Source organism: Ammospiza caudacuta, chromosome 1 (assembly GCF_027887145.1).
Source record: "Ammospiza caudacuta isolate bAmmCau1 chromosome 1, bAmmCau1.pri, whole genome shotgun sequence".
Classification (NCBI taxonomy): domain Eukaryota; kingdom Metazoa; phylum Chordata; class Aves; order Passeriformes; family Passerellidae; genus Ammospiza; species Ammospiza caudacuta.
This window is the reverse complement of record NC_080593.1, coordinates 147,032,257-147,057,989: the sequence shown is the minus strand read 5'-3', so window position 1 is coordinate 147,057,989 and position 25,733 is coordinate 147,032,257. Positions and strand designations below refer to the sequence as shown.

Here is a 25,733-nt window from a genome sequence, read left to right as displayed (position 1 = left end):
TCCTGAACTGATGCCTGATTTCAGCCATCCCAGGCCTAAGTCTCCCTAGCACTGTGATGTGAGCTGGGGACCAGAGTGTTTAAGGCCACATGTTCTGGCATCAAAATTACCATAACTTCTAGGCAATACTCAGCTCTTGCTTTGCACTTGGTGTCACAGCTAAGGCATTTCTAAGGTTTTACAATGCCCTCTCTAGCTTGTTTTTATGGACTGCGTACACAAGATATTGAATATGTTACTTTTTCCTTCTTTTTTCTTTCTTTTTAAGCAAAATGCCAGACCAAGTAATGCATTTACCTGTGGAACTGATCCAAATAGTCACCCCAACCAAAGAGATATTCACCTTCTAGACTCACAAGTAGAGAGAACCCAAAATTTGATTGTAAATATATAGAGAAATGGACTTTACAAGATAATCTAGAATACTGTGATGAAAAAAAGAAAAAGAAAAGGAGATGCCAAAACAGAGAATAATTTTCTGGAAATATTTTCTTGAAAACTTTCACAGATAATTTGTGACAGATTTTCACAGATTTAATTAAATCTAGGATCAATTTCCACTCCAAACTGGTGAAGTGCTTGTCACATATCAGCCACTAGCACATGCCTGGATTTCACAGAATCATAGAATATCCTGAGTTGGAAGAGACCCACAAGAATCATCAAGTCCAGCTCCTGGGTGTTGATAGAGCTTGTCTTTAAATCCTTGGGACATATCATTTTAAACTTCACATTTCCTACAGGAAATGCATCTCCAGGAGGAAAGTCAGTACTATGTGAGCTTGAAACTAAACTGCAAAAAGTAAGCACTGGCATAAAGTACTTGAAGTTGTTGGCAAAAATCTGGTTGTGCCAAAGTCCCAACTCTGCCAGGCTCCATGCATCCCACTACCACTCTCTCTCCTAGACAGACATCCACACCTGGGAGATTTTAGCATTTCTGTGTGCAATAATAGAACATAATTCTGTCAAGCATCCTTTTTTTCCTGCTCTTAGAAGGAAGCTTATTTTCATTTGCACTACAATAACTCTGTCTGGAGGCACCTTCTCAGTTTCTGCATCAGCTGAAAGGCACCATCTTTTGGTAACCAAGCTGTCTATGTATGGAGAGAGGTGTTTTCAGAACAATTTGTCTCATCCAGATGGAGATGTCACACACACAGAGAACAGGCTGAGTTTGGGAAGAGACCCACAAGGATCCCTGAGTCCAATTCCTGGCCCTGCACAGAGTCCCGCCATGCTCCCAAGAGCATTGCCCAAACACTGCTGGAACTCTGTCAGGCTTTTCCCTTCAAAATGCCCATTTTTGTTCCAAGAGCAGGTTGCTACCTCAGGTCTTGGCATTACTGAAACCTTCCCCACACCAAACAAAAGTCAGTGATGCAGAGACAGGTATGGTGCAAAGGTGGGTGCACTGTGTCCAACAATGACTCCTGCTCATTTAGCACTGCTTTCCTGGGCAGGCAGGAAGTACCTGCATCCAGCAGGAGCTGGCTCAGGATGAACCCATCACAGCACGAGTCCTGGCTGCACTCCTGCCTGCAGAGCAGCTGAGCATCAGTCAGGGATGTGCTGGATGCTGGGAGCACCAGGGAGCGGTACACGCCCGACAGAACGTTCTGGAAGCCAGTCCTCTCAAAGGCCTTCAGTCCAGAGGAGCTGAATTCTGGTCCTGGGGAGACACAAAGGGAAAGGAGCTCAAGGAGTGCCCAAAGAATGTTTTAGAATTGCCTGCAGACTGGAGCTGGTTGAAAGTTTTATGATCAAAACTCAGTTTTAAAAGTCTTTTTCTGGGTTTTGAGTTTCAGAGGCAAGACAAGATCATCAAATGATGTGGTGCCATTATTCCTGAGTAGCTGGCTTAATGCACTGCCAGCAAAGAGCTCCTAAACTGATCTATGCAGTAAGGTTGGTAATATTCCACCTTCAAGCACTCAGTTACACTGTTAGTAACTCCCAGATAAAAATGAAACAAATTTATCTCATTTAAAAAGTAAAATGTGTCATTTGGCCAGCACAGCTGCATCTGCAATTAAGACTTCTGCTAACTAGGAGGGCATCATTCATAGAATTTTGGATCTAGAACACTAGATTAGATCTGGCATTTAAAATATTATACCAATCATAACTAGCTCAGGGGACTTGATTTATTTTCAGGTGAGACTTAGATTTTTTTATTTTTTATTAATATTAATAAATAGTGCCTCAGAGGTTTGGATAGAAGTACAAAAAACATGGTAAAACCAGAGAGTTTTGACTCAAACCCTGCAGCATTTGATTATCTTGCTTCCAGTTTGGCATGACAATTAAAGCTGGACACACAATTAATGTGGTGCTATCAGCCTCACTCAAGCCATAAATAAATAAATAAATAAAGTTTTTCTCATGCATTCATTAGTTCAGCTGAAATGCTTTGGGATTCATGGAGAGCTGTTTACTTCTTGGCTGACGTATTACTAGAACAATATTCACAATCAAAAGTAAAGTGAAGTTAAATTATGTACAGGCTGGTCATTAATAATGCCTTATGTATTCAAATAACAAACTGCTTAGTTAAGACAAGTCATAACAAAAATACATGGGATAGATTTTGAGTTTTTATGGGACTAGTTGCTGGCAAAAATCATCAAAATGGCTCACAAAAGTATTCCTAATTTCTAGGGATCAAGATATGAAAAAAAGATTTGTTGAAGTTTCTGGACTGTCACTAAATCTTGATCTCTTTAAAGTATTGTGTCTTCTTAAACAAAGATGCTCCCAAATTTATTCCTGTACAGAAGCAACTACCAGCTTGGACACAGAGTCAGAGTTAGGTGAGGGATTCACATCTGGTACCTCTCTTCAAAAAGGCCATCAGGGCATCTCCCTCTGGGCTCCTGACATGCAGCAAGCAGCTGAGGCCACTGATGCTTGTGGCAGCAGGGTTCCCCAGGACACCTTGCACCTGAGACAGAAAACAGGCAAGCAAAATAAATGCAACCTAATAGATTTCGTCTCCTAAAATACATTTTCTTTATTAAGAAACTAATGGGGAGCAATGAGCAACACAAAGGTTATCACAGCACAACTCCATGTGGACATTTTTTACTCTTTCTCATACAGACAATTTTTACACTATCCAACTGAGATCTCATCTCCTCAATGCCACATTGCTGTTTAAAGTAGTGAATAGGAAAATAGCACAGTGATAAAGAGCACACAGTTCAAACCCTGGGCTAGAGGAAGTGACTCAGAAAGTAGGATTGTTTCAGGTGGCTTGATTACCAACCTGGCTACTTCTAGTTTGAACAATCCAGGTTAACCCTCTTTTTAAACCAACCTGATATCCTATCTGCAGGTGCTCAGCATGATTTAGGGAAAACAGTGCTGTGTGATGTTTCAAACACTGAGGTATTCAGATGTCATTTTTGGAAACATCTGGGTGTAGCTGCTTTACCAGCTTGCAGGGATTCATCAGTGCCATGGGGAAGAGCAATGTCCAAGGGATTAGGGGACAGCCTGCCTTTCTTCTGTGATCTTTACTTACATTGGACACACAGCACTGTGATAAACATATATTTTTAAATATGATCATTCTTACCAATCCAGAGGTGGTGCAGTTGAAGTTGGCATCAGCAGCACTGTATAACTCACAGAGCACTTCAGTACCAGCAGGAGTTACAGTGGCAAAGCCACAGGCATCTTCCCTCTCACAGCCTGAAAAACAGGAAGGAAATTTTAGGTTTCCAAGCACCTCACATGAAAATTTGCTACAAATTCCACTGCTTACTGCTACTTACGAAGATTTCCTTATGTCTATCATACATGAATTTAATTAGCCAAATGAACTTTAGTACTCAACTACTTTAGTGGAGAATTAAGGACTTTAAATTGAATTAAATTAATGCAGAAAGTTGTTCATCACCTGATGATATAAACAGCTGAGACAAGTCTGACCACACACCCAAATACTTAAAGTCTGCTGACAATTTTACCTGAGGCAGTACTCTCATGAACCACCTTGCCAGCACATCACATCTGCCTGATACAGTAACCCCATGGCAAGGAGGTTGGGACAAATATCAGAGTGATAGGAAGGAGGGAAACCTCTAATTTCAAATTCTTCAATCATGCTGGCTGCCCCTGCAGCAATCTTCTGGCCTCTGTAAGGGAGAAAAAGCCATCCCTGGCCAGTTTAAGGGAGAAAGAGCCATCCCCTCCAGATTTAGGGGAAGATCCTTCTGCCCTTACACATTCACCATTAACTTAATGCTACAGCTCTGCTCCTAGCCCAGGTGAAACACTTTCCAAATCTTTAGTACAAAATCAACCACCTTAGATCAAAACATCAGCTGAAATGCATGCTCAACTATCTCACCTTAGAGGGATAGATTAACCCTCCCCCCTCAGTGAGAACTTCAGCAGTAATATTTGTAGTTGTGCCACCATTTATTTACATAACTTACAAAGAAAACACAGCTATGAGAGAGATGGAACCAGATTGGTTGGCAGAGGGGCATGATTTCGTCCCCAGCTCTCTCAGTTCAGTGTCTTGCTTTTGAAGATATCAATTTTCAGGGGAAGGTGCAAGAAATCTTACAGTATAGAGCCAGGATGAGCTCATGAAGGAAAATCATCCTAGTAATAAAAGGCTTCACATATTCAGTTCTCAGCATGAGAGGTGATTGCTCCAACTAGACCATGGCATATGACACAAAGCCACTGATTTGTCAGAATTTTGGACATCTCTATTACTACAGAGAGTTTTTACTTTGAACTTTGCCTCCTTTCACAGCCTGAGCTTTAGGAGACACAAGGTGAGACTGACTCAAAGCACCCTGAAAGCAGTGTGCTGATTCCTCTGGGTTCTAGGTGATTCTGAACCAACTTACACTAGATGCAATATAGTAGATAAACTGCAAAAATTGGCAGAGGAATATCTCTGAACTCCTTATAATGCCCTTCTGATGTAAGCAATGATGATTATTCCAATTTATGCGCCAATCAGATAATTTTTGAAGAAGTAAAAGCCGTCTTTTTGTATGTTCTGAACACCTAATTCTTCTTTTGTCTGCACATCTGCACAGTCTGATGAATGTTTCCTCGTTTAAATCTCAATTCTCACTCATATTGCAAACTACATCAACTGGCTTTAAAGTCAGATGACTTGTCTGAAGTAGTATGTAAAGTCAGAAGACTCTTTCTGACAGAAACATCAATCTCTTCTCTGAACCAAGGCCACCAAAAGTCATAAATATCTTGCAGTTAATTAGTGAGAAACTGCAGAACATATATTTCATCCAGGAACTTAACTATAAACTCACATGAAAATATTATTATTTGCCACAATTATTAGTGTTGCCTCTACAGGCAACACTTTTTCTCACCTGAAATGCACTGAAAATATGTACTTTGCAGGTCTCCCCCAAATGACTGGGACTGAAGAATTTGAGCTTCTTCTGATCCATAAATCAGGTTGGAGGCAGGAACTCTTTCAAATTTTCTGAGCACTAAAACAAAGACAACAAAAAACCCCAACCAAGTAGTATTATCAGTTCCCATGCTGCAAACAAAGACTTTAGGTAGAAATTAAGCTTGAAGAATTCTGTGGAGAAAGGGGTTTGCTCATTAAATGATGTACCATAACTTCACAGATAATTTGGGAGACGGCGTGAGGGTAGAATTTCTGCTTTGGAATAAAAAGTGTCACAAGATGTTTTAAAAACCAGTTAGCCAGGAGTAGGTTGGGATTTTACTTTTCAGTGAGGCTTCTCTTCCAGCAGCAGACCTGCCATCTCTCATTACTTGTTCAGGGCATTGAACCAACTATTGAGTCAAAGGGGAAACAACCTTTCTCCAATCAGACACAGGAACAAGAGCCAGCTCCAGAAGCACTTGGTTAGGCAGGAAACCCAGAAACACAGTCTGATCTCAGCTGTGGGAAATAGCAAAGGTAAGAAGATTTTCGGAAAGCTGGGAAAAGCAGGCCTTAGAAACAGACAGAGCAGAGAAATTAGAACCAGCTGCAGCTGCAAAGTCTGAAAGTAAAAAAAGTTACAATAGTACAGCAAGCAAGACATGAAACAATAGCTTGAGTTTTGGGCTTGGCTAAGATAGACCTTAAAAGTGCAGAAAAATATGCTTAGCAAGATAATAGAAGGTTTTAAGCTTAAGAATGAAATATTGTGTATTGTTAACAGAAAGCAGACAAGCAAGCATTGTGTGAAGCAGGTGTCCATGAGCTTTTAGTGATTGGCTAGAACAACTGTCTGTAAGCTTTAGCAGTGGGCTATTGGCTAGAAAGTTTTTAAAATGTTCTGTAACAAAGAAATCTTTGGCTGTTGCTAGCAGTAAGTGAGCTTTTGTCATTTTTCTATTGTCTCAGCCATGAAATGAGGCTGATGCTGCAATAAAAGCTCAAGGAATGTACCCCAGCAGTCCCATTCTGTTTATGAAAAGAGAAAACTTCCCAACACACCCACTGACTTCAGCCCCAAGGCTATATCCAATCCAGTATGTCCTACATGCTCCTTTATTACTCCTCCACTCCACTTTTCACACCTGACTGTCACTTTAATGACCAAAGCCTTTCATCTGCTCCCTCTGCACTGGACCTGCCCATGTGTGAGGAGTCTGACAAGCAGCACTGTTTACACACTGGGAAAAGCTCACAAGGTCTAGACATGCAAACCCCAAAGGTCACTAAATGGGATGAGGAATCTAATCCAGGCTCCAGAGAGTTTGACCCTGTCTGTGCCCTGCAGAGGGTTACAGGCTGGTGAGAGGACACACAGGGCCACCACCACCCTTCTGAGGCTGCTGCTACCTCTATTACCATGGGATTGGGCACAGTGTGCCCACAGGTTGATGCACCAGTGTCACAGGCATATTTTCTGAAAAATCCTTTTGCTGGGATTTTTCTCCTGAGAAGCTGAGGCCTCAGAAATGAAATGCAAACAATACATATCTGCTGCTGTGGAATGCAACAGGTGCATCTTTGATTGGTCTAATGTGGTTGCTTTTAATTAATGCCCAATCACAGTCCAGCTGTCTCAGACTCTCTGGTCAGTCACAAGATTTTATTATCATTCCTTTCTATTATTTTTTAACCTTCTGATGAAATTCTTTCTTCTATTATTTTAGTGTAGTTTTAATATATAATTTTCTTTTACTACAATATACATCATAAAATAATAAATCAGCCTTCTGAAACATGGAGTCAAGATTCTCATCTCTTCCCTCATCCTGGGACCCCTGTGAACACCACCACACACCAGCACATTTGAGAGAGTGCAGCTCACCCTGCCCATGGCAGGGGCTTGGAAGTAGAGGATCTTTAGGATCCCTTCCAACCCAAGTCATTCTGTGATTCCATGACACATTGTTGCTGTGTTTATAAACAGTCATAGATAAATTTTCAACAGTCATAAATATTTGTGGTGACATCTTCTGGCATGACCCACAAAACCAAGCACAAATATCTACAACTGCTCCATCCTGCACAGAGTCAGAAATGCCCAAGCAGAAAGGGTCATGGTAACAGGAGAATTAAGATCCTGAGTCCTCTCTGCAGAGAAATATCCCAACAACCCCATGACTGAGAGCAACAGAGGCTCTCCCCTCATGTTCATAACTGTGATCAGTCTCTGAGTATGCTCAGAGGAAAAAAAGTTATTTTAACTGAAGATAATTTTGCAACCTCTTCACAACTGAGGCCTTTACTTTTCACACTCCTTCCACTGATCACACTTGTCATAAGACATTGCCTAATTCAAAGCACACCATGACATCAGTTTCTAAACAGAATATTCCATTAAATTCAATACCAATCATATGATGAGCAAATAAAAATTCTGGGAAAAAGCTTTGAGGCTGGGAGGTGTAATTAGACCTTACTGCAGGCAGTCTGGGAACTGTTTGATACATGACTTTCTTTGTTTTTTGAAGTTTTTCATCCTTGAAAACCAGCATTTTGCAGCTGTATTCAGGCAGAAGTAACTTCTTCCAGCCTGCTAGGATGTGTTCCCCAAGTCAGATACCTTACAGCAGGGGCCCAGAGGGTGATGTTATGTTATGGCTCTGAGGTCATTGCTGAAAATATTCTATTTCTCATGAATACCCAGTTGAGGGATAATTTTACAAAGAAATTAATAATTCTGCTTCTTTCTCATTAGCCCTCTCATTACTCTTTTGGGTTTTCAAGCAGAGAGCACAAGGTCAGCACACATCAAAAGCTGGCAGCCATCTGAGAGTGCAGGAAACCTGCTTCTCTCTCTTCCCTTACCAGAAATAACTTCCCAGTGTAATCAAGAAATGCAAAACTAAGGAGGAATGTGGCTTAAGGCCGAGGTCACAAGTATGGGAAAGTGAATAACTATGGGACAATGAATCCCTATAAGCTTTGGAGTACTCTTCATAAGGAAGCTTCACCTCTGAGGGGTCAAAGCATATCCAAAATATCCTTCTGCCACTTACCCAAGCACTGCTCATCTGTCAGGAGATCCTCTGTTTCAGTCCAGCCCAGGGCTGCCCCAGAGCTGTCCACACAGAAGGATTTCTTGGTGGCAGGGTCCTGCTGGGAAGGTCTGTACTGGCCATCTCCATCACACTGCAGGCCCTGCTCTCTGCTCTGGCACACGGTGACACCTGGTGAAAGGGAGCAGAAGGGAAAAAGGCTCTTTGATAGTGCTGACACTGGGTTTCACAGAGTTCAGAGGCTGGACGGGACCTCTGGAGGTTGTAAGGTCAGAGCCCCCTGCTCAGGCAGGGTCACCTAGAGCTGGCTGTGCAGAACCCTGTCCAGATGGATTTCACCCATCTCCAAGGACTCCACAGCCTCCCTGGGCAACCTGGGAGTGACATCTTCGTTGTTCTCACAGCAAAAAAAACATTTTCTGATGTTCAGAGGGAACCTCCTGTGCAGTCACTGGTCCTGCCAATGCAGTAGGACAATGTTTCAGAGCTGTGGGACAAAAGTCTCCTGAGCACAGCAGAGACTTCACTGAAAATTAAGCTGAGATTTGCACAGTATTTGCACACTCTGAAGCATGGTAGTCTCACTGCTTTGTTGCTATTTCAATTTGTGTTTCAAACATTTTTTTTTATTCTCTGTCCTGCATCAAGTCTCTGTTGCTGTATTTCCAGTACTGTAAAGCAAAGTGAGGAGAAGGAGTTGTACTTTCATCCAGGTTTGTTCAGGGACTGCTGCAGTGGATCTGTGGAATGCTGTGAGCAATGAGAAGAGCTATCACACCAATAAATTCAGAAAAATCCTTCAGACTCTGCAAGGAGACAGCAGGGACTGAAAGAAAGGAGGGAGGTAATGTGTAATCTGGCCTTTTGGAGAAGGCTGGAGCTGAGGTGCAGCACAAAGGTAAAGTGGAAACCAGGCAGGGAACAGGATTAGTAAAAAAAATTGCAAATGGAAATTTTTAAACCCCTAGGAGCAAACTCTTAAGGACACAAGTCCAATACCTACCCAGGGAGCACATATGGAAAAGAAGAATGACAACCATAGGCAAAAGCTAATTGATATTGGGGTACATTACAATAAAAATGGAAGGTTTATCCCACTTAAGAGAACAAAGAGGCTGAAAGAGAACAAAGTAGACGATATACTCAATGACACTTCCCAAGAAGCCCATTCTTGTTACTCTTATTTATATATTATTTTATATAATTCTGTAGACAAAGCTGAATTTGTGCCGAATAACTGATTTTCTGTACAGAACTGCATGAAAAAACCAAATCATTTAAGCTGAATTCATCAGCTTGAGTGAATATTTCAATAGTTGCTTTGTGAGAAGTGTTTGTATTTGAAGGGGAAAGAACTACACAAAACAAGACTATTTTAGTGTTCATGGAAATGACAATAAATGAACTTCATAAGAAGTTTCTTACTGATACTGAACACCCAGATATCATTCCTGAGGACAATGAACATGTCTAGAGGAACCACAACATCCTGGATGAGACTGACCACTTGTTTCTCATGCATTTTTGGTCAAAAAAACAGACAGTTTGTACTTTGTAAAATGATTTTGAATGTATGCAGAAGGGATCATATCCATCCAAAAACCCCCAGAGGGAGGATTATTTTTTTTAAAAAAAACTTAGAGATGAATAAAAAAAATCATTAGATATTTGAAGCCAGAAAATAAAGGATATGGAAAAATTAGTCCAACTTACAGTGATCAGCAGTGATTGATCCATAGGAGTTGGTAGTTTTGCCCACAGGACACTTGATACAGAAGGAATGTCCTGTCTGATACTGATAGTAGCCAAGAGGGCAGGGAATGCATTCATTGTTCTGGAAATAACTGCCTGGAGGACAAACAACTGCAAAGAGAACAATCACCTTATTACTCCTTTGCAATTCAACCACTTCTGGCATTTGCACACATGTGTGGGTGTGTATATATATTTTTTAAATACATACATATAAATATATAAATATATATGCATAATGTGTATAAACATATAATATATTAGATATTAGATATTAGATATAATGATAATATATAATATAATGATAATATATAATGCTGATAGATTTGCCATAGGCTTCAAGCTCTTCATATATGTATTTCTAAGTGGTAGAACAAAGTAAACACCCTTTAAGTGATCATTAAACTCTTCATGACAGGAAGATAGGCTGTGATATGTTTTCTCAGATCGCCCAAAATCTCTTCTTGAATTAGAGCACATGAAGCTCTTTGGAAATGCCAAGTCCAGGGCTGATTCCCAGCTGTCAAATTCATTTGTAATAAGATAATGCAGATGGATGAGTTGTGAAAGAAAATAAAGGAAGACAAGCTACAAAAAGGGTAACTTTTAAAACTACAAATAGAAACAGGAAGGTTCTGAGTAGCAGAAACTCCAAAACCATCATAAAGAAATCTACCATATGGTAACACTTTTATTCAGAATTCCTGGTAAAGAAATTTTTGTTAAGCACTTCCAAACTAAACAGTAAGGACTGGATTAAAAGCCACTAGCTGTGCTCATGACAACCCAAACACAAAACAAAAAGGTGCTCCCAGTGACGTTCTTAGTCTGTATCTATATAATTTTTAAAGCAATCAGGAGCAATATTTCCAGCTGACCTGTTGCATATTACAAAGAAAATTCTTTGTCTTCTGGGATGTCATGGAATACTGTCTTTCCCTCCAGAGCATTCAGATGAACATTAAAGCAGAAGAGTCACAGACATATTTGCAGGACAATACCCCTGCTTGTTATTTCACAGCTGCTTCACAGATGTAGATTTCCTTCAAAACACAATCAAATGTATATTTTGGGACTTTGACAAGGTGCAAAACTTTATTTCTGTTCTTGCCCTGCACGCTGACAGAAGTTAAGCTTCCATGAGAGAGAAACAGCAATGGAATATTGGCCATTCTCACTACTACCCATGTGATGAATTGCTGTTCTGGCCAACACACCAGAATGTAAATGAATTTAACTCATGGGACCACCTCAATTATAATAGACTAAAAAGACAGCTAGTAGGAAAATTGTCATATCTTCCTTCATCATCTGTAAATAGTCCAGTGGGAAGGTCTGGGAGGATTCAACTGTGAGACTGAAATTTTCCTCCTAGTATGAATCAAGGCAATTACTCTGGGTAAAACACATATATAAAATCAATTACAGAATGAAAAAAATCCTGGATGATTCAGAATTCTCCTTCAAAAACCCATCATCTAATACACAAGTGTCTGATATGTTTTAAAGACAATTTCCAACACATGCAAAAAGCATAATAGTCATTGAACAACCATAGAAATTACAGTGAAATGAGAAATTCACACCTAAATTGAAGACAAAATGCAATGAATGAATTTAATTAAGCAATTAAAGTTTAAAAAGAAACAAATTAAGCTTTTCAAAGCATTCTGCTTTTCTTTTGTAGTTTTAGTCACAAGGTGAAAGAAACATCTGTGTTTCTTATCACATTTTGAGCAGGAAAAATTGCCTTTCATTTCACATGGTAGATTGACAAAAGAGCACAAAGAACAGTAAAAATGTTGGTGCAGAATCACATTTTCTAGACTCTTTAACTCTTGGAGGGACCTATCAGTTCAGCTACAGGCCATGTTGATACAGTCACATGTAGGTTCAGTTTGACCCTACAAGTGAGACAAACCACTATATTGTACTTCTTTCAAGCATTGACATTAATACATTTTAACACCATAAGAAACTAAAGAACAACTTTCAACCAAAATATCAGAGCTAAGTGGTACCAGTGGGACCAAACTGTGTAAGCCTAAAAAAGCCTAAGGAAAAAATATTAAAAAAAGAAATAAAAATCACCAAATAAATAAATTTAATCCCTTGCTCCTGCCCATGAAATTTGGAACCTGGCCTCATTTCTAACTGGATTTGGGCTTCTGAGTACCAGGGGAAAAAGCTGCAAAATCCAGGCTGGGGAGCAGCTCACTGAAGTGATTCCACAGGGATTCTGCCGTTCACAAAAGCCTCAGCTCTCACTACACTGAGCAACTTCAAAAACTGTCCCAGCTGATCATTGCCTGATGCTTGCCCTGCTCCTGCTTCCCTCCAGGGACACTGGAAAACTGTGGAATATCAGATTCTTGATATAAATTGTTAGAAATAAGTCTCAAGCAGTCAATCAGCTACAAATCTAGCCATTTCATTTGGGTTATATAATGTTTAAAGCAAATCTAATAGAATCATTGAGCATTTTAAATAAAAAAAAGCCTGCATAAAAATGGTTCTTAAATAAAAAGGTTCAATAAAAAGGTTTTTAATAAATGGTTTTTAAATAAAAGACAAAGCTAATTTACAAACAGCCTTTAGGTTTTTTCCTGAAATAAATGGGGGAGAAGGGTTATGCTCCTAAAGTCTCCCTGGACAGTTTCTAACTCTCTTAGTTCTAAGTCATACATTAGCAAAAGAAACTGTTAAAATTTAGCTAAAATAATAGTGTTATCCCCAACTCTTAAAGAATCATACTCATAGATACCTGTGACATAACATAACTAAGTGTAAGGCTGAGACTAAGAAAAAATGTCATATAAGAAAAACTAACATATGATAAATATTACCCATTTGAAGGCAGGAAAACATGAAACAACACAACAATAGATGCAAGAAAGATGTAAGGAAAATACAAGAGACAAAGAGGCAGATCTGTGTAAGTTGCATGTCCATATATTAATGAATATATTAAGCTAATTGTGAGCACCAGAAACCTATTGCTACTGAGCTTCCTGAAGGAAAAGCAATCACGCCAACAATGAAATAAAACCAAACAAATCAAAAGAATCAGGAGCTGAAGACACAATTTGTATTTCAAGAACAAGCCTGAACAGTAAAGAGAACAGACTAAAGAATCTCTGCCGCCCTCACACAATTTTGTTTTCTGTAGTCACAGGTGATGATTCTTACTAATTGTCACTATTGTTAGTGAGGAAACAGGCCCAGACAGGATGGATGAGCAGTATATATCCATATATGTGTGTATATATATATATATATATATATATTAGAAGAATCAGAACCAGTATTCCCAAGTTCCCTGTTCAGAATAAAATACGCAGTCCTGCAACACAAACCAGTGCCCAGCAGCAGGTACACTATGACAGCTCAGAGTATGAAATCTCTGTCAAAGGCTGGAGCAGAAACTGTCTCCTTTCCACATATCTATGATGTCTGTTTTACTGAGTGACATTACCCTCAGCTAGTTGGTTGAAATATGTATGAATTAACTCACAAGGCAAGTTAATTCACTGCTTCCTAGAGACCTTTATGCCTGGCAGGCAGGACTTGGCAGAAAGATCCAATTCTTTGTAAGTTCTGCTCTAGGTGATGGATTCTACTTAAAAAATAATGATAGCTTTAAGGAATACAACACTATATCTTGTTAGGTAGCTGCAAGTAGCTATGGACTCTGGACTCAGCAGGACTTAATTTTTTTTTTTTTTTTTTTGCATGTGTTTAAATAACCCAGATCTGAAGTATTTCAGACTGTGGAGAGGAATTGAACCTCCAGACAATTTACCCTTAAACGTCCAGGCTGGAAACTGCAGCAGTTCAAAAGTGTTCAGCAGTTGATTACCTTACCCAGGCATAGTAAACTCTGAACTTAGAAACACCACACCAAGCAGGGAGATAAGTTTTTTTCACATATTCTGACATACTTCATAGCAATCAAGTGATGAATATCTGAAAACATTTCCATTAGAAAACTTATCCCAAACCTGCCTCTGTTATCTTATACCTACAAGTGGTACCTCTCTCCTCTGTTCCCTAGATAAAAAAAGGCTAGAGATAGTGAATAAATCCAAAAATGGCATAAATGAGACATGGACTCATTGAGGACAACTGGCCAACAAGAACAACCAGGATCTGAAGGAGGGTTGGTGTTGATAGAAGCAAGAGTGGGGCTGGTAAGGCAAGGCACTTTGGCAGCATGGCCTGGTACCAAGGACACGTTGGCACAACCACAGGGAGCTGTGGAAAAGGCTGGTTTGGCAGCCCTAAGCAGGATGCTGGCAGAAAGGCAGCCTGTTCCAGGGAAGCAGACTAAACAGAAAGAAAAAAGAAGAAAAGAGGGCAGAAGTGCAGTTGGGTCTGGGTGTTGGCCAGAACCAAGGAAAGCTTCCATCTGAGCTGGCTGGACTTGGCCCAGGAATTCACAGTCTCAGGACTTTTGCCATTTCTGCCTCTAGGTTTCTATTCCAGGTAATGGATCATTTTCTGAAGCTCTGGCTACATTATCTTTGTGAAATCCTCTTATTAAGGATCATGTGCATTACAGAATGACCTTCTATTATCAGACAGATCTAAAATTTTACAAAAATCTAAAAAATGTTTACAAAACTTTCTACACGTCAGTGCCATGATGCCTATTTCCAAATCATTGGTTCAACAAAAGGAATGAACAGTAAGCAAAGCACTAATTCCCATCACTCCCATTCATATTGGTGCCTCACACCTTTTAAGTATGAACCTTAAACACAAGGTCATTGATGACTTTCTAATTTCAGCTTTATACTTATTCCCAACAACATCTAAGAATGGAAAGCTAAAAATGAGACCTACCACATCCTTGTGAATTAGGGCCTGCTTTCCCAGGAGATGAAATTCTTCTAAACCCGCTTCTACATCCAAGCTGCACACGGGGAGACAGATCAAATTCTTCATCCCGGGGAAAATCAATGACAGAATCTGCTAGGAACTGCTTGGAATCCAAATGCAGCAGAAAAACACCATCCTTAATCTCTTTTATAAATGCTCCAATGAGATTTTCCCCAACAACTGCATTTTCTAAAGAGGGAAAAAAAAATACAACAAAATAGCATGAAAGACATTTCCACAATACAGGAATGGATAACCACACAGAAACTGATAGGTTGAAGTTAAAAACAGGCAGATGCAGAAATACAAGGATGCTAACAAACAGCAGACCATAATTAATCTGCACAGCATCTATAAAATTACAGTCTTACTTTATTCTGTTTAAATACAGCCAAAACCACCTCAAACAGAAGGCCCCAAAGCTGCCTTAGCAGATACTGGAAGTTGGAACCTAATGGGACATGATGGTGCCATGATCATACAAAGAGAACAAGTTCTGCTCTGTCTCTTCTGAAACCATACAATCATTCCCTCAAAAAGCTGGTTTTGTACTACAGGGGATTTTTAGAGTGGAGAAGGTCAAAAAGGTAATTCCCTCAAAGAGGAACACTTTCAAAAGAAAAGTCAAATATAAAACCAAACACACTTTGATTCACTTTCTGCAAATTGCTTGAGTATTCCCAGGGGCAATGGAATAATAGATAAGATATAATTGAGATGAGATATAATTTAGATTATATAAAAGGAAGAAGTTTTTTTACAGTGATGGTGGTGAAACACTTGACCAAAGTTGCCCAGAGAGGCAGTGGATGTCCCACCCCTAGAAATGTTCAAGGTCAGATTGGAAGGGACTCTGAGGAACCTGACTGAGTTGAAGATGTCCCTGCCCATGGCAGAGGTGTTGGACTAGATGACCTTTAAAGGTCCCTTCAAAGCCAAATCATTCTATCATTCTGTGTTTTGTGATTCCCATAGAATATGGAACAACTGGATGGATGCAAACAGTATCAAACTGTAGAGCCAGGAGCTACACGACCACTGCAGCTGCCATCTGTGTCTTGAAGGATTTTGAATTCAGTTCTGGTCAAGCAAAATTGCTGTAGGACACATATCTCCAAGCCCCAAAGTTGGAAGGAAGAACACATGCAGACAGAGTTATTTCTTTTTAGTGCTAGAAACACCATTCCAAAGCAGTAAAACTGGAGAAAAGGTCACACAGAATCACGATGGCTGGGAGAGATTTTCAAGATAATCTTGTCCAACCACCAACCCAGCAGCACCATAATCACCCCTAAATCACATCCTGAAGTGACACATCCAGATGCCCCTTGAACACTGGAAGAGATGGTGACTCCACCACTTGCCTGGCCAGCTTATTCTAATACCTGACCATCCTCTCAATTTAAAAAGTTCTAATATCTAATCTGAACCTCCCCTGGGACTACCTGAGCCCATTTCCTCTTGTCCTGTCACTTGAGACCTGGGAAAAGGGAATGACTCCAACCTCCTTTCAGGCAGCTGTAGAGAGCAATAAGATCTCCACTTTTCTCCAGGCTAAACAGCCCCAGCTCCCTCAACTGCTCCACATCAGAGTTGAGCTCCAGACCCTTCTCCAGCTCCATTGCCCTTCTCTGGAAACATTCTAGAACCTCAACATCCTTTTTGAAGTGAGGGGTCCAAAAATGAACACATGATTTGGGGTGTGGCCTCACCAGTACTGAGTATGGGGGGTCAATCACTGCCCTGGTCCTGCTGGCCACATTATTCTTGATACAGGCCACTGTCCTTGATATGCCCACAGAGGGCATTTGAACTTGGGATATATTTTTAATATATTTTATATTGAAGGAAAATACTGACTGCTTTGAAAGAAGTTCCTTACACCATCCCTAACTCTCATGGAAACCACAGGAAACATCTGCCAGTCAGAGGTCTCCTTATAGGGTAAGGATCATTCTTTAGTGTCAAAGGTAATGCAACTAATAGAAAAAGAGGGAAAATGGAAAAAAAAAAAAAGAAAAAAATAACTTGGAAGAAATGAGTTGAGTTTTTGACAATGTGTGAATTGTGTTTCTCTGAATACAATGAATATAAACACTTTTCCACCACTGAGGACTTGTCCAATGGAAATTAACATCTGGGACAGTTCAGCTCATGCCTGATAAAGTAATTTGCAATCCTAGTTAAGGCAGCTGCAGTCCTATCTGAAAGAAACATTCAATTATAGCTTCTTTCCACTGTGTGGTCACAGCCTGAGAAGGGAAATACATCAACACCAAAAGCTCAAAAACACAACACCAGCGTTAAAAAGACAGGGAAGCAAAATGATTAAAAGGAAATCAGGTTTAATCCACTGAACAATCAGAGAAAGCAAAATTACCAATATCATGTAAGTCAGGGAGAGAAGCTGTGGGGATGTTTTCCAGCTGAGCCCTCCACGTGATGCTCACTCCCAGGCGATCCTCGCTCAGGCACTCGACATAGACAGTGGAATCATCACACATGGAAACTGAGCCAGTTGTTCCAAATGCATTCACCTTGAATTCAGAATTCAGTGAAATCACAGTTAGACAACCTGAGAACTTTCTTATTCTGGCCTTGCCCTATTCGTTTGCACTGTACTTTACTGGAAGTAACACTGTGAAAAGGGGCTGTAAAAACAGAAGCAAAAAAATATAATTTTAGCAAGCCATATACTCATTGTAAGAATAGTCAAAATATTCTCTTCCATTGAAACAATTTTTGAACAAATATTGGGCTGGTCTGATGTGACTTTTATGTCTGGAATTAAACTGATCTGATGGTGTGGTGGGAGACTAAACCTATTTTCCCCCTCACTCATACGAGAGTTCTGCCAATCCTAACAGATTTCATGGTATATTCCATTCTTCCACATTTCTCAAACAGGCAAAGGTCTATGTTGTGTTTCACTTTATTTATTTATTATTATTTTTAATGCAACACAAAACCCAACCAAAGAAAACCAAACCAAAACAAAACAAACAAAATCCACCAACAGGAATTTAAATTACCTGGAGGTGACATAAACCACGAGCCTTCAATTCATCTAAAATAAATATCTGGAATGCCTGGAGTAATCCAGAGTAGTCAGAACTACATGTTTTCTCAGGAGGCAGGCGTAGTTGAAAGCGTGTTTGAGCTTGGACCGTCTGAAATAACTGGAGCTCTAAAAATGAAGTAGAGAGGACATTTAGTAACCTCACTAATGAGGAACCTGACCTTCAGAGTTACTTTGAGAAAAGATAACATTGATTTGACATTCTCACTTTGCATCAAAAACATCTCCCCACTTTTAGATGAAAGCAGTAGAGCTGTCAGTAGTAAATAACAAAGCAGCAAGACACAAGCTTGATAAATATAAATGTTGTGCATTAGAGAAAAAAACAAGTGATACACTTAGATAATAATGAAGAGCTATTTTACACTGGAGCACTAGCTCCAGTGATCCAGTGGATCATTACTGATCATTTTTCTTGAGCCTTAGTAAATAGGAAGTTCCAGAGAACCACATGAAAGCTGACATTATGCCAATACTTATAAAAGAAACAGAAAGACAAGAATTATTGACCTGTCGATCTTCTCTTCCATGCAATCATGAAAACACTTCAATTAAAAAAGTAATAAAATGGTGAAAGCAATTAATATTAATGTAAATGGGCCTTGGAAAGCCAGCTTGTGAAACTAACTGAGAGTAAGTTTTAGGAGAGAGTAAATTTGCAGAATAATGGCATTGCCATGGATGTCTACAAGAGCTTTCTGAAGTTTTGATAGAAGACCCAAGTGATGCTAATCACACAAATTGATGACAAATCTGTGAGCTCATCGGTCAGAAAATCAAAATCTTTTTAATCAATTTTTAGCAAGAAAAAAATGTAAATCTCTTGTCTCCCCTGGAGTAGCACTGATCACAGGCCCCATGGAGGGTTTGTTATCTCAGGTTCAACACAACAGCAATGCTGTCATTCCACCTCCAAGTGGAGCTGGCTCTTATCCCACCAGGCTGGACAAGCAGCAGAGCTCTCCCTCATTCAGCTCCTCTGCAGGCCCTCCCTGCATCACATGCAGGTGTCACTGCTAGGGCACAATTCCTCATCCCTCACCCCAAAAATGAACATGAGAAAGCCTGGAGAGCTTCCAAGGAGAATGGCAGATGGACATAAACCCCTGCTTCTTCCTGCAAGGTACAAAGCCCTCTCTCTGCTCAGTGTCTCAGAGAGTATTTAAAGAGCTGATTTAACCACAGTCTCTAGATGTATACATAAAGAACAGGAAACATGATTTTTGAGAGTGAGGGTAATTATCCATTAGAACAAATTACTAAGTGTTGTGTTGAATTCTCCATTGTTGTGAAGTTTGTTCAAACACCTTCTCATGTGTTGGGAATTTCTTCTTTCTCCTTAAAACCATGCTCTATTCTGAATACAAAGTCCTTGGTTTACACTAAACTTTATAGCAGATTACCACACACTCCCCTCTGTCCCTACAAAGTTATCCCACTGCCATCAGACAAACATGGAAGTTATTTCATGACATGCTACAGAAACCTCACAAACACAATCATAAGCAGACAAAAGTTTCAGTCTGAAATTGAAAGATTAATAAATATTTGCATTTGGAATAGAAGAGTTTAACCCATTCTGAAGACTGATTAATGGGTGTAACCTATTCTGGAAGTGAAAAGTAGCTGCAAATTTGGCAGGAAGACCTGCATTTCTCAAAGTTCAGCACTGCTACAAATTGCCATTTCGATCAGAATGTATGTCTTTTTAAAATAATTGAAAAGGCCAACACTAATATCCAATTACATGAGCTCTGAATGGACATCCAATTCTTCCAAGATTTAAAGTGCTATTTTTTTCTTGAAATCAAAATGTTTTGAAAAATACCAGAAGTCAGCCAAAAAATACAACAATAATCCTTAAAAACAGACTTCTGCAAAAAAGATGCAGAAGTAACAGTGACTTGATTATGCAAATAAACAGTCGAGTTCTGCCAAATTCAAACATCTGGCACTCATCTGTTCTTCCAGGGCTAAGTAGTTCCATCAGAATCACTTATGGTGCATCTTTTAACTAACAAGAAAAATCTGCATATAGATTGAATAGCTATTTATAGCTCTATTACTACAGGCAAGAGGGACAGTTTCTGGCACAGGGGCCGGCCAAGAGCCAGAGGTGAAGATGGCAGAAGACAGAACACATCTCCTGCACCTCAGCTTAGCCACTCCCCTATAACTTATGGTTGTTATTCACATGGTAGTTGTGTGATAAAAGCTGATTTTTGCACTGTTTACAATGCTCTGAGCCCTCCCCAGGCCCCAGCAGATCAAACCAGAGCAGAGCAGAGCAGATCAGAACAGACCAGATCAGACATACTCTGGCAGGCCTGGAGCAGAGGGGCAGCGGAGACCCAGCGCCGCTGCCGAGTGTCGCACTGGGATGAGGTGCTGGGGGTGGCACTGTGGAAGCCCTGGTGACACAGGAGCTGGCACTGCTGGATGCCTGGAGCTTCCCCAGGGATGTTTTCACAAAGTACAGCCCCATTGGCAACTGCTGAGGCACCAAACGGCAGAGCACACTGCGGACCTGCAGGCACGGGAGAAAGGGGAGATGTGTTAGGGGTTATGATGACTTTTAGGACAAAGTCCATAAATCCCTCACATACACAGATTCAAACCTAGACAGCACCCTGTGTCCTTCCCACTCACCAACTTTGACCTGGTTTGAGGGCAGTTTGGTTCAGTTTACTGAAGCTGATGGAAAGACACACATTGACTGTGATGGGTAATGCATCAGGCCTAGAAAGGGACGTGCATGGTTTCTAGGAACAGATACATTATGAACAGTCATGAATAAATTTCAGCAGGAAATGAGAAGGAGATTTCTAACCAACAGCAGAACAAACTTTACAGAAGATATCTATCTAACCAACAGCAGAATAAACCTTTATAGAAGATATCTAGTGGAAACAGGCAGGGCCAAATAAACCTCAGCTCCCCTTAGACTGAAGTTTGAAAGGTTTGAGATCAGGAACTCATGACTGTGGTGTCTACAGCAGCAGCAAGATGTTTGTAGTGACCAGTAGGGCAGAATGTACATTTTATATATACATATCTATATATAAACAGTAGTATACAGCTCTAGAATTGGAGCAGTTTTCCCTATCAACTCACTCAGTATGAGGGCAGTTATTCAAACCCTGCTAGCCCACCATAATAGACAGTGATAATTAATTTTTACTAATCAGCACAATTCAACAACTTCACTCAATATTAGCCAAACACCAACTTAATTACTAAATATATACAGTAATAGTTAAACACTTGTTAGTTTCAGAGCTACAAAACATAAGAAGAAAAAAACTTCCTCACTTATAAATAAATACAAAGAAAAAGATGTTATCATATCATACAATTCACTTGCTTGGTGTATATATAGATCATTTTCCAAATTACAATGCTCAGATCAGACCTAAATTTCCTGATCGTTGAAGGGAGGCAAACTCTGATGATGGGTCAGGTCTGAGCACCCTCCCTCTCCCCTTCTGATGGAGATTAAGTCCATAACTAAGCAGCCACTTCATTTAAAGTATAAAAACCTTGCATAAAACTTTCAGTTAAAGTATTGAAACATTGCAGGATGAATCTGGGATCCAATGTGTGCAGTACATCTTTGTTTTCCAACTCTGAGCATGTCAATGCCAACAAAAAAAGCTTTCATATCTGCCTCTCTGAATTGCCAAATGCATATTTTTATCCAAGTCTCCTTCATAGCAACTTTTTTGCAATAACTCTGTAAATGGGGCCACTGCATTCCTTCTCTTCACTCATTGACTCTGTAGCCAGACTCTCTCAGTAAAGGTGGAAACCTGGAATCCTTGCTTAACAAACTTCTAATAAATCTCCCAAGGTTTTAGGACCAGAAGGCCTCTCTGTAAAAGAGACAGTAATACTCATCCTGGCTGTTAAATTACAATAATATAATCTTTATACAGAGTATGTAAAAATCAGTCTGTGGTTTCTTCATTGCTCTAACACGTTTCTTTGTCCATCAAGTCATATCCAGTCTCAGCTGAATGGGGCTACTATCTCCTACCGCCTGTTCCATTGAGATTTGGTGTGTGAGCCAGGGAAATACCCAGCCCCCAAAGCAGAAGTGATCAGTGGTTTCCTGGTGTGGTTCAAAGGTTTCAATTCACCATCAGTAACTTGCTCATCTATCCCTCTACAGATTACACTTCATTTTTACTAAGCCTCTACCATTTTGTCACTGTCCTATTTCTTGGTCCTGTAGAAGGGAATCAGAATCCCCCTGAATACTGACACTTCTTTCATAGGTGCTTGCAAAGATTTTCACACGGAAATTAACAGCTCCAGGACCTTCTCTGGAAACCTCTCTCCTCTGTCTCTACTCAGAGTTATGGGAAGTGGGTATTTGGCATTGCCTCTCCAGTGCATGCCAGATAGAAGAAGCTGGATTCTACCTCTGATGGAAGTGATTAAACTAATGAAAACCTCCTGGCATGTACTGGACACTCTGAGTTATTACTTTCTGTTTACAGCTGTCTGTTCTGATGCTGGAGGAGAAATTTATCATATTTTCCCACAACAGCTTATTTTGCTGAAAGGCAAATACTCTCCAGAGTAGCAGTATAGTGCTCCTTTTTCCTGAACAATTATTAGTAATTCCCAAGACTAGAGGCATAAGGCTGGGCAGACGGAGGAGAAAACTAACTTTTGATTTTTTTTTTTTTCCACAATAACTAAGTTGCATATCATGAAAAGTTCCATCGCTCTTTCAAAATCCAGGGAAACCATTAAAGATTATTTCAATCTTTATGCAGAAAATAAAAATTAATAGCTTTCAGTAAAACCAGGTTTCCATTATATTTTCAAAGCAGTTCTCCTTCTCATTTCAGTATTTTTAAGAAAGGTCATTAATCACTATTATTTTCTCTAGGAAAAGTACAGAATGGAAGCAGCATTGTATTGGTCATCTCTGCTTCTCTGAAGAGCTAAAAACCTGCCTTGGATGGCTACATTCAGGTGACTAAACCACCCTGCTTTGGAACTTATCTCCTCAGAGCTCAGTTGGCCTTTTTCAAACAACACCACAAGCATGGGGCAGAAACACCCACGGGGTTTCCTGGCTTCTCATAAAATCCCATCCTCAGAACTCCCTATTGACAGAAGAGAGCACAAATTAAATTATTTCCAAGTTGGCTGAGCAGTTACCTAGTTGATAAAAACCTTGCAGGCAATTGGGTTGACACATTCAGGTATTTTGCAATAGAATTGTAGAATCATTAAGTTTGGAAATGACCTGTATGATCATTGAGTCCAGCAACTAACCCAGCACTCTCAGTTCCTCTCCTAAACCAGGTCCTCAAGTGTCACATCTTCCATTTGGTCAGTTAGCACAGGCCTGTGTTGATCTTTATACAGCAGAATCACAAAAGGAAACTGAAGCAGACTACGTGGTTGTGTTTCCCTAATTTTTTTTCAACCCTTCTCCCCCAAAACCAACAAAAAACCTGAAAACAGCAGGTTGTCCTGCAGACAACTGTTGAAGCTTTTCTTTTCACATCTTTACTTCCCACTAATCATTACATTTTGGAGCATAGCCTTGTAGAAAGTTTAATTAATTTTGCTTCACTTCAGTGATGGGAAAATGCATAAAGGACATTGCAAATTAAATTTATCCAAATGTCTCCCATTTGGATGTCTCACTGGAAACCATGAGTGAATTCCAGTGCTTCACAGCTCTGGTAATTCAGGAAATACTCTGTAAATATGCAATGTTTTGGCACATCTTTTACACAATTCTGGTTACAAGCCAAGAGCCAGAATGGCAGAAGCATACATTTTTCAAATTTTATTTTAGTCAGCTGAATGGGTTTTAATCCCAGAGCCAGTTCACACTGGAGCAGGTTCAAGTTTGCAGCAAGCTTTTCAGATTGGCCTTATAGCTGGGTTTCATAGCTCAAATGGTTTGATTCAACCAATTTTATGAATTACAAAAAGTCAAGGATCCATTCCATACTCCTTTTTCCCCTCACAAAGCACCTGAAGAAAATCAGACAGCATGCCCTGGCAGGTCTGAAATCTGCTGTAAGACAAAGATAAGCATGTTGCTTGAGAAAAAAATCTCTAAAGGTCTGAAGAAATAAGATTAAATTCAACTAGGGAGTGGAAAAATTTAGGACCTGAGTTAAATTCCAGGCCTGGATTTGCTCACAAGTGAAATGCCTGAAGCAGGAACTCACTTGCACATTCTGGTTGTGCCCCATGCACTCGTGTCCCCGGCACCTCCTCTCCATTGCCAAAGACACACCAGCAGCTCTCCTGCTCCTGGCTGCACTGCACAGGGGAGAAACTCCCTCTGGCCCCCTCACACTGGGGGATGTCTCCTCTGGCAGCTTCTCGGGAAACCACTCTGGACTTCAGCAGGTTACAGAAACTGGGACCTGCAAAGAGAGAGATTCTTTGCAAGATACACAATAGAAGACAACAAAGTGACCTAGAGACTTCACCAGAGGTGCTTCCAGCCTGTTTTGTTAGTAGCAAGAAAGAAGAGTGACCACAAAAACAAATAATTTGTTTCATTATAGAAGTGGGGAATTTACTTCTACTAGAAAAGAAAACCCATGGTTTTTTCTAAAGATTTAAGTGCAAATGATACTCTTTTAGAAAAACAGTTGGAAAAATGCTGTTATTTATTTTTCATTTATATATATATATCGGTTTTTTTTACAAATGTGATGTTGTATCATTTAGCGGCTCCTACTTAGGAGACAAAAAAAAATCAAGTTAGAAAAGTTAAGCTTTTCATAAAAATTTTTGATCAAGGTAATTTTAAATTTGATATGATAATTTACATTTTTAAGTAGTTAAAATGGTGTTAAGAAATCAAAGATTAAAAAATGCATAGAATTTCATTCACAAATTTGCATATACTGCTTTATTTTTGGTGTTATGAAAGTAAAGGGTAACAATTCTCAGATACCTTTTCAATGTTGCTGTGCTTTGTATGTACCCCATCACTGAGGAATTAAACTATGAGCCTCCCATGTTTCACAGGCAGCATTCTGAAGAAGAAAGTTCATGTGCTGCAGAGCATGAGGAATCACAGGCAGGGGGCAAAGCATTACTCACACTCAGGTTTGCCATCCAAGTCTTTGCTGCCACGCTGGAATATTTCTCCTGACACAGGATCCACACACCAAGTATCTGTGTCAGATCTCTGCAGCACAGTGTATTCTCCTGTCTACAAAGAATTAAGGAGCTGTCATTGCAGAGAAATGTGTTTTAATACAGACACACCAAAATCCAGACCCCAAAGATTGGTTAAAGTGCTTTATTATATTTACACTTGTCCATTATTAAAACATATTGAAAAGAAACACAAAATACAGTCTAACTAATTTAATAGATAGACCAGTCCCTGAGAGAATCAAGAATCATTTACATTGGACAAGACCTCCAAGATCACTGAGTCCAACCATTAAGCAGGATGTAGACTAGAAGTCCACTGAGATAAAGTTCTGAAAAAATTCTAGCTTGAAATGTTTTCAAAAGATGTGTAGGTGTGGTGCTTCAAGATATGATTCAGTGATGAAGTCAGCAA

General features: G+C 39.8%; 1 protein-coding gene across 1 annotated transcript in view; it reads right to left on the bottom strand.

The window, feature by feature from the left end:
• The window catches only part of TG (thyroglobulin), a 148,797-nt gene that overhangs the window by 98,818 nt on the left and 24,246 nt on the right, over nucleotides 1-25,733 (bottom strand). The window contains exons 15-26 of the mRNA XM_058804431.1: nucleotides 25,262-25,373; nucleotides 24,373-24,573; nucleotides 20,484-20,693; nucleotides 18,120-18,274; nucleotides 17,468-17,624; nucleotides 15,052-15,276; nucleotides 10,168-10,317; nucleotides 8,455-8,625; nucleotides 5,367-5,489; nucleotides 3,581-3,696; nucleotides 2,836-2,944; nucleotides 1,475-1,672 (exon numbers count right to left, since the gene is read on the bottom strand). Of these exons, the coding sequence (XP_058660414.1) occupies nucleotides 1,475-1,672; nucleotides 2,836-2,944; nucleotides 3,581-3,696; nucleotides 5,367-5,489; nucleotides 8,455-8,625; nucleotides 10,168-10,317; nucleotides 15,052-15,276; nucleotides 17,468-17,624; nucleotides 18,120-18,274; nucleotides 20,484-20,693; nucleotides 24,373-24,573; nucleotides 25,262-25,373 (1,927 nt within the window). The remainder of the gene's footprint in view (nucleotides 1-1,474; nucleotides 1,673-2,835; nucleotides 2,945-3,580; nucleotides 3,697-5,366; nucleotides 5,490-8,454; nucleotides 8,626-10,167; nucleotides 10,318-15,051; nucleotides 15,277-17,467; nucleotides 17,625-18,119; nucleotides 18,275-20,483; nucleotides 20,694-24,372; nucleotides 24,574-25,261; nucleotides 25,374-25,733) is intronic.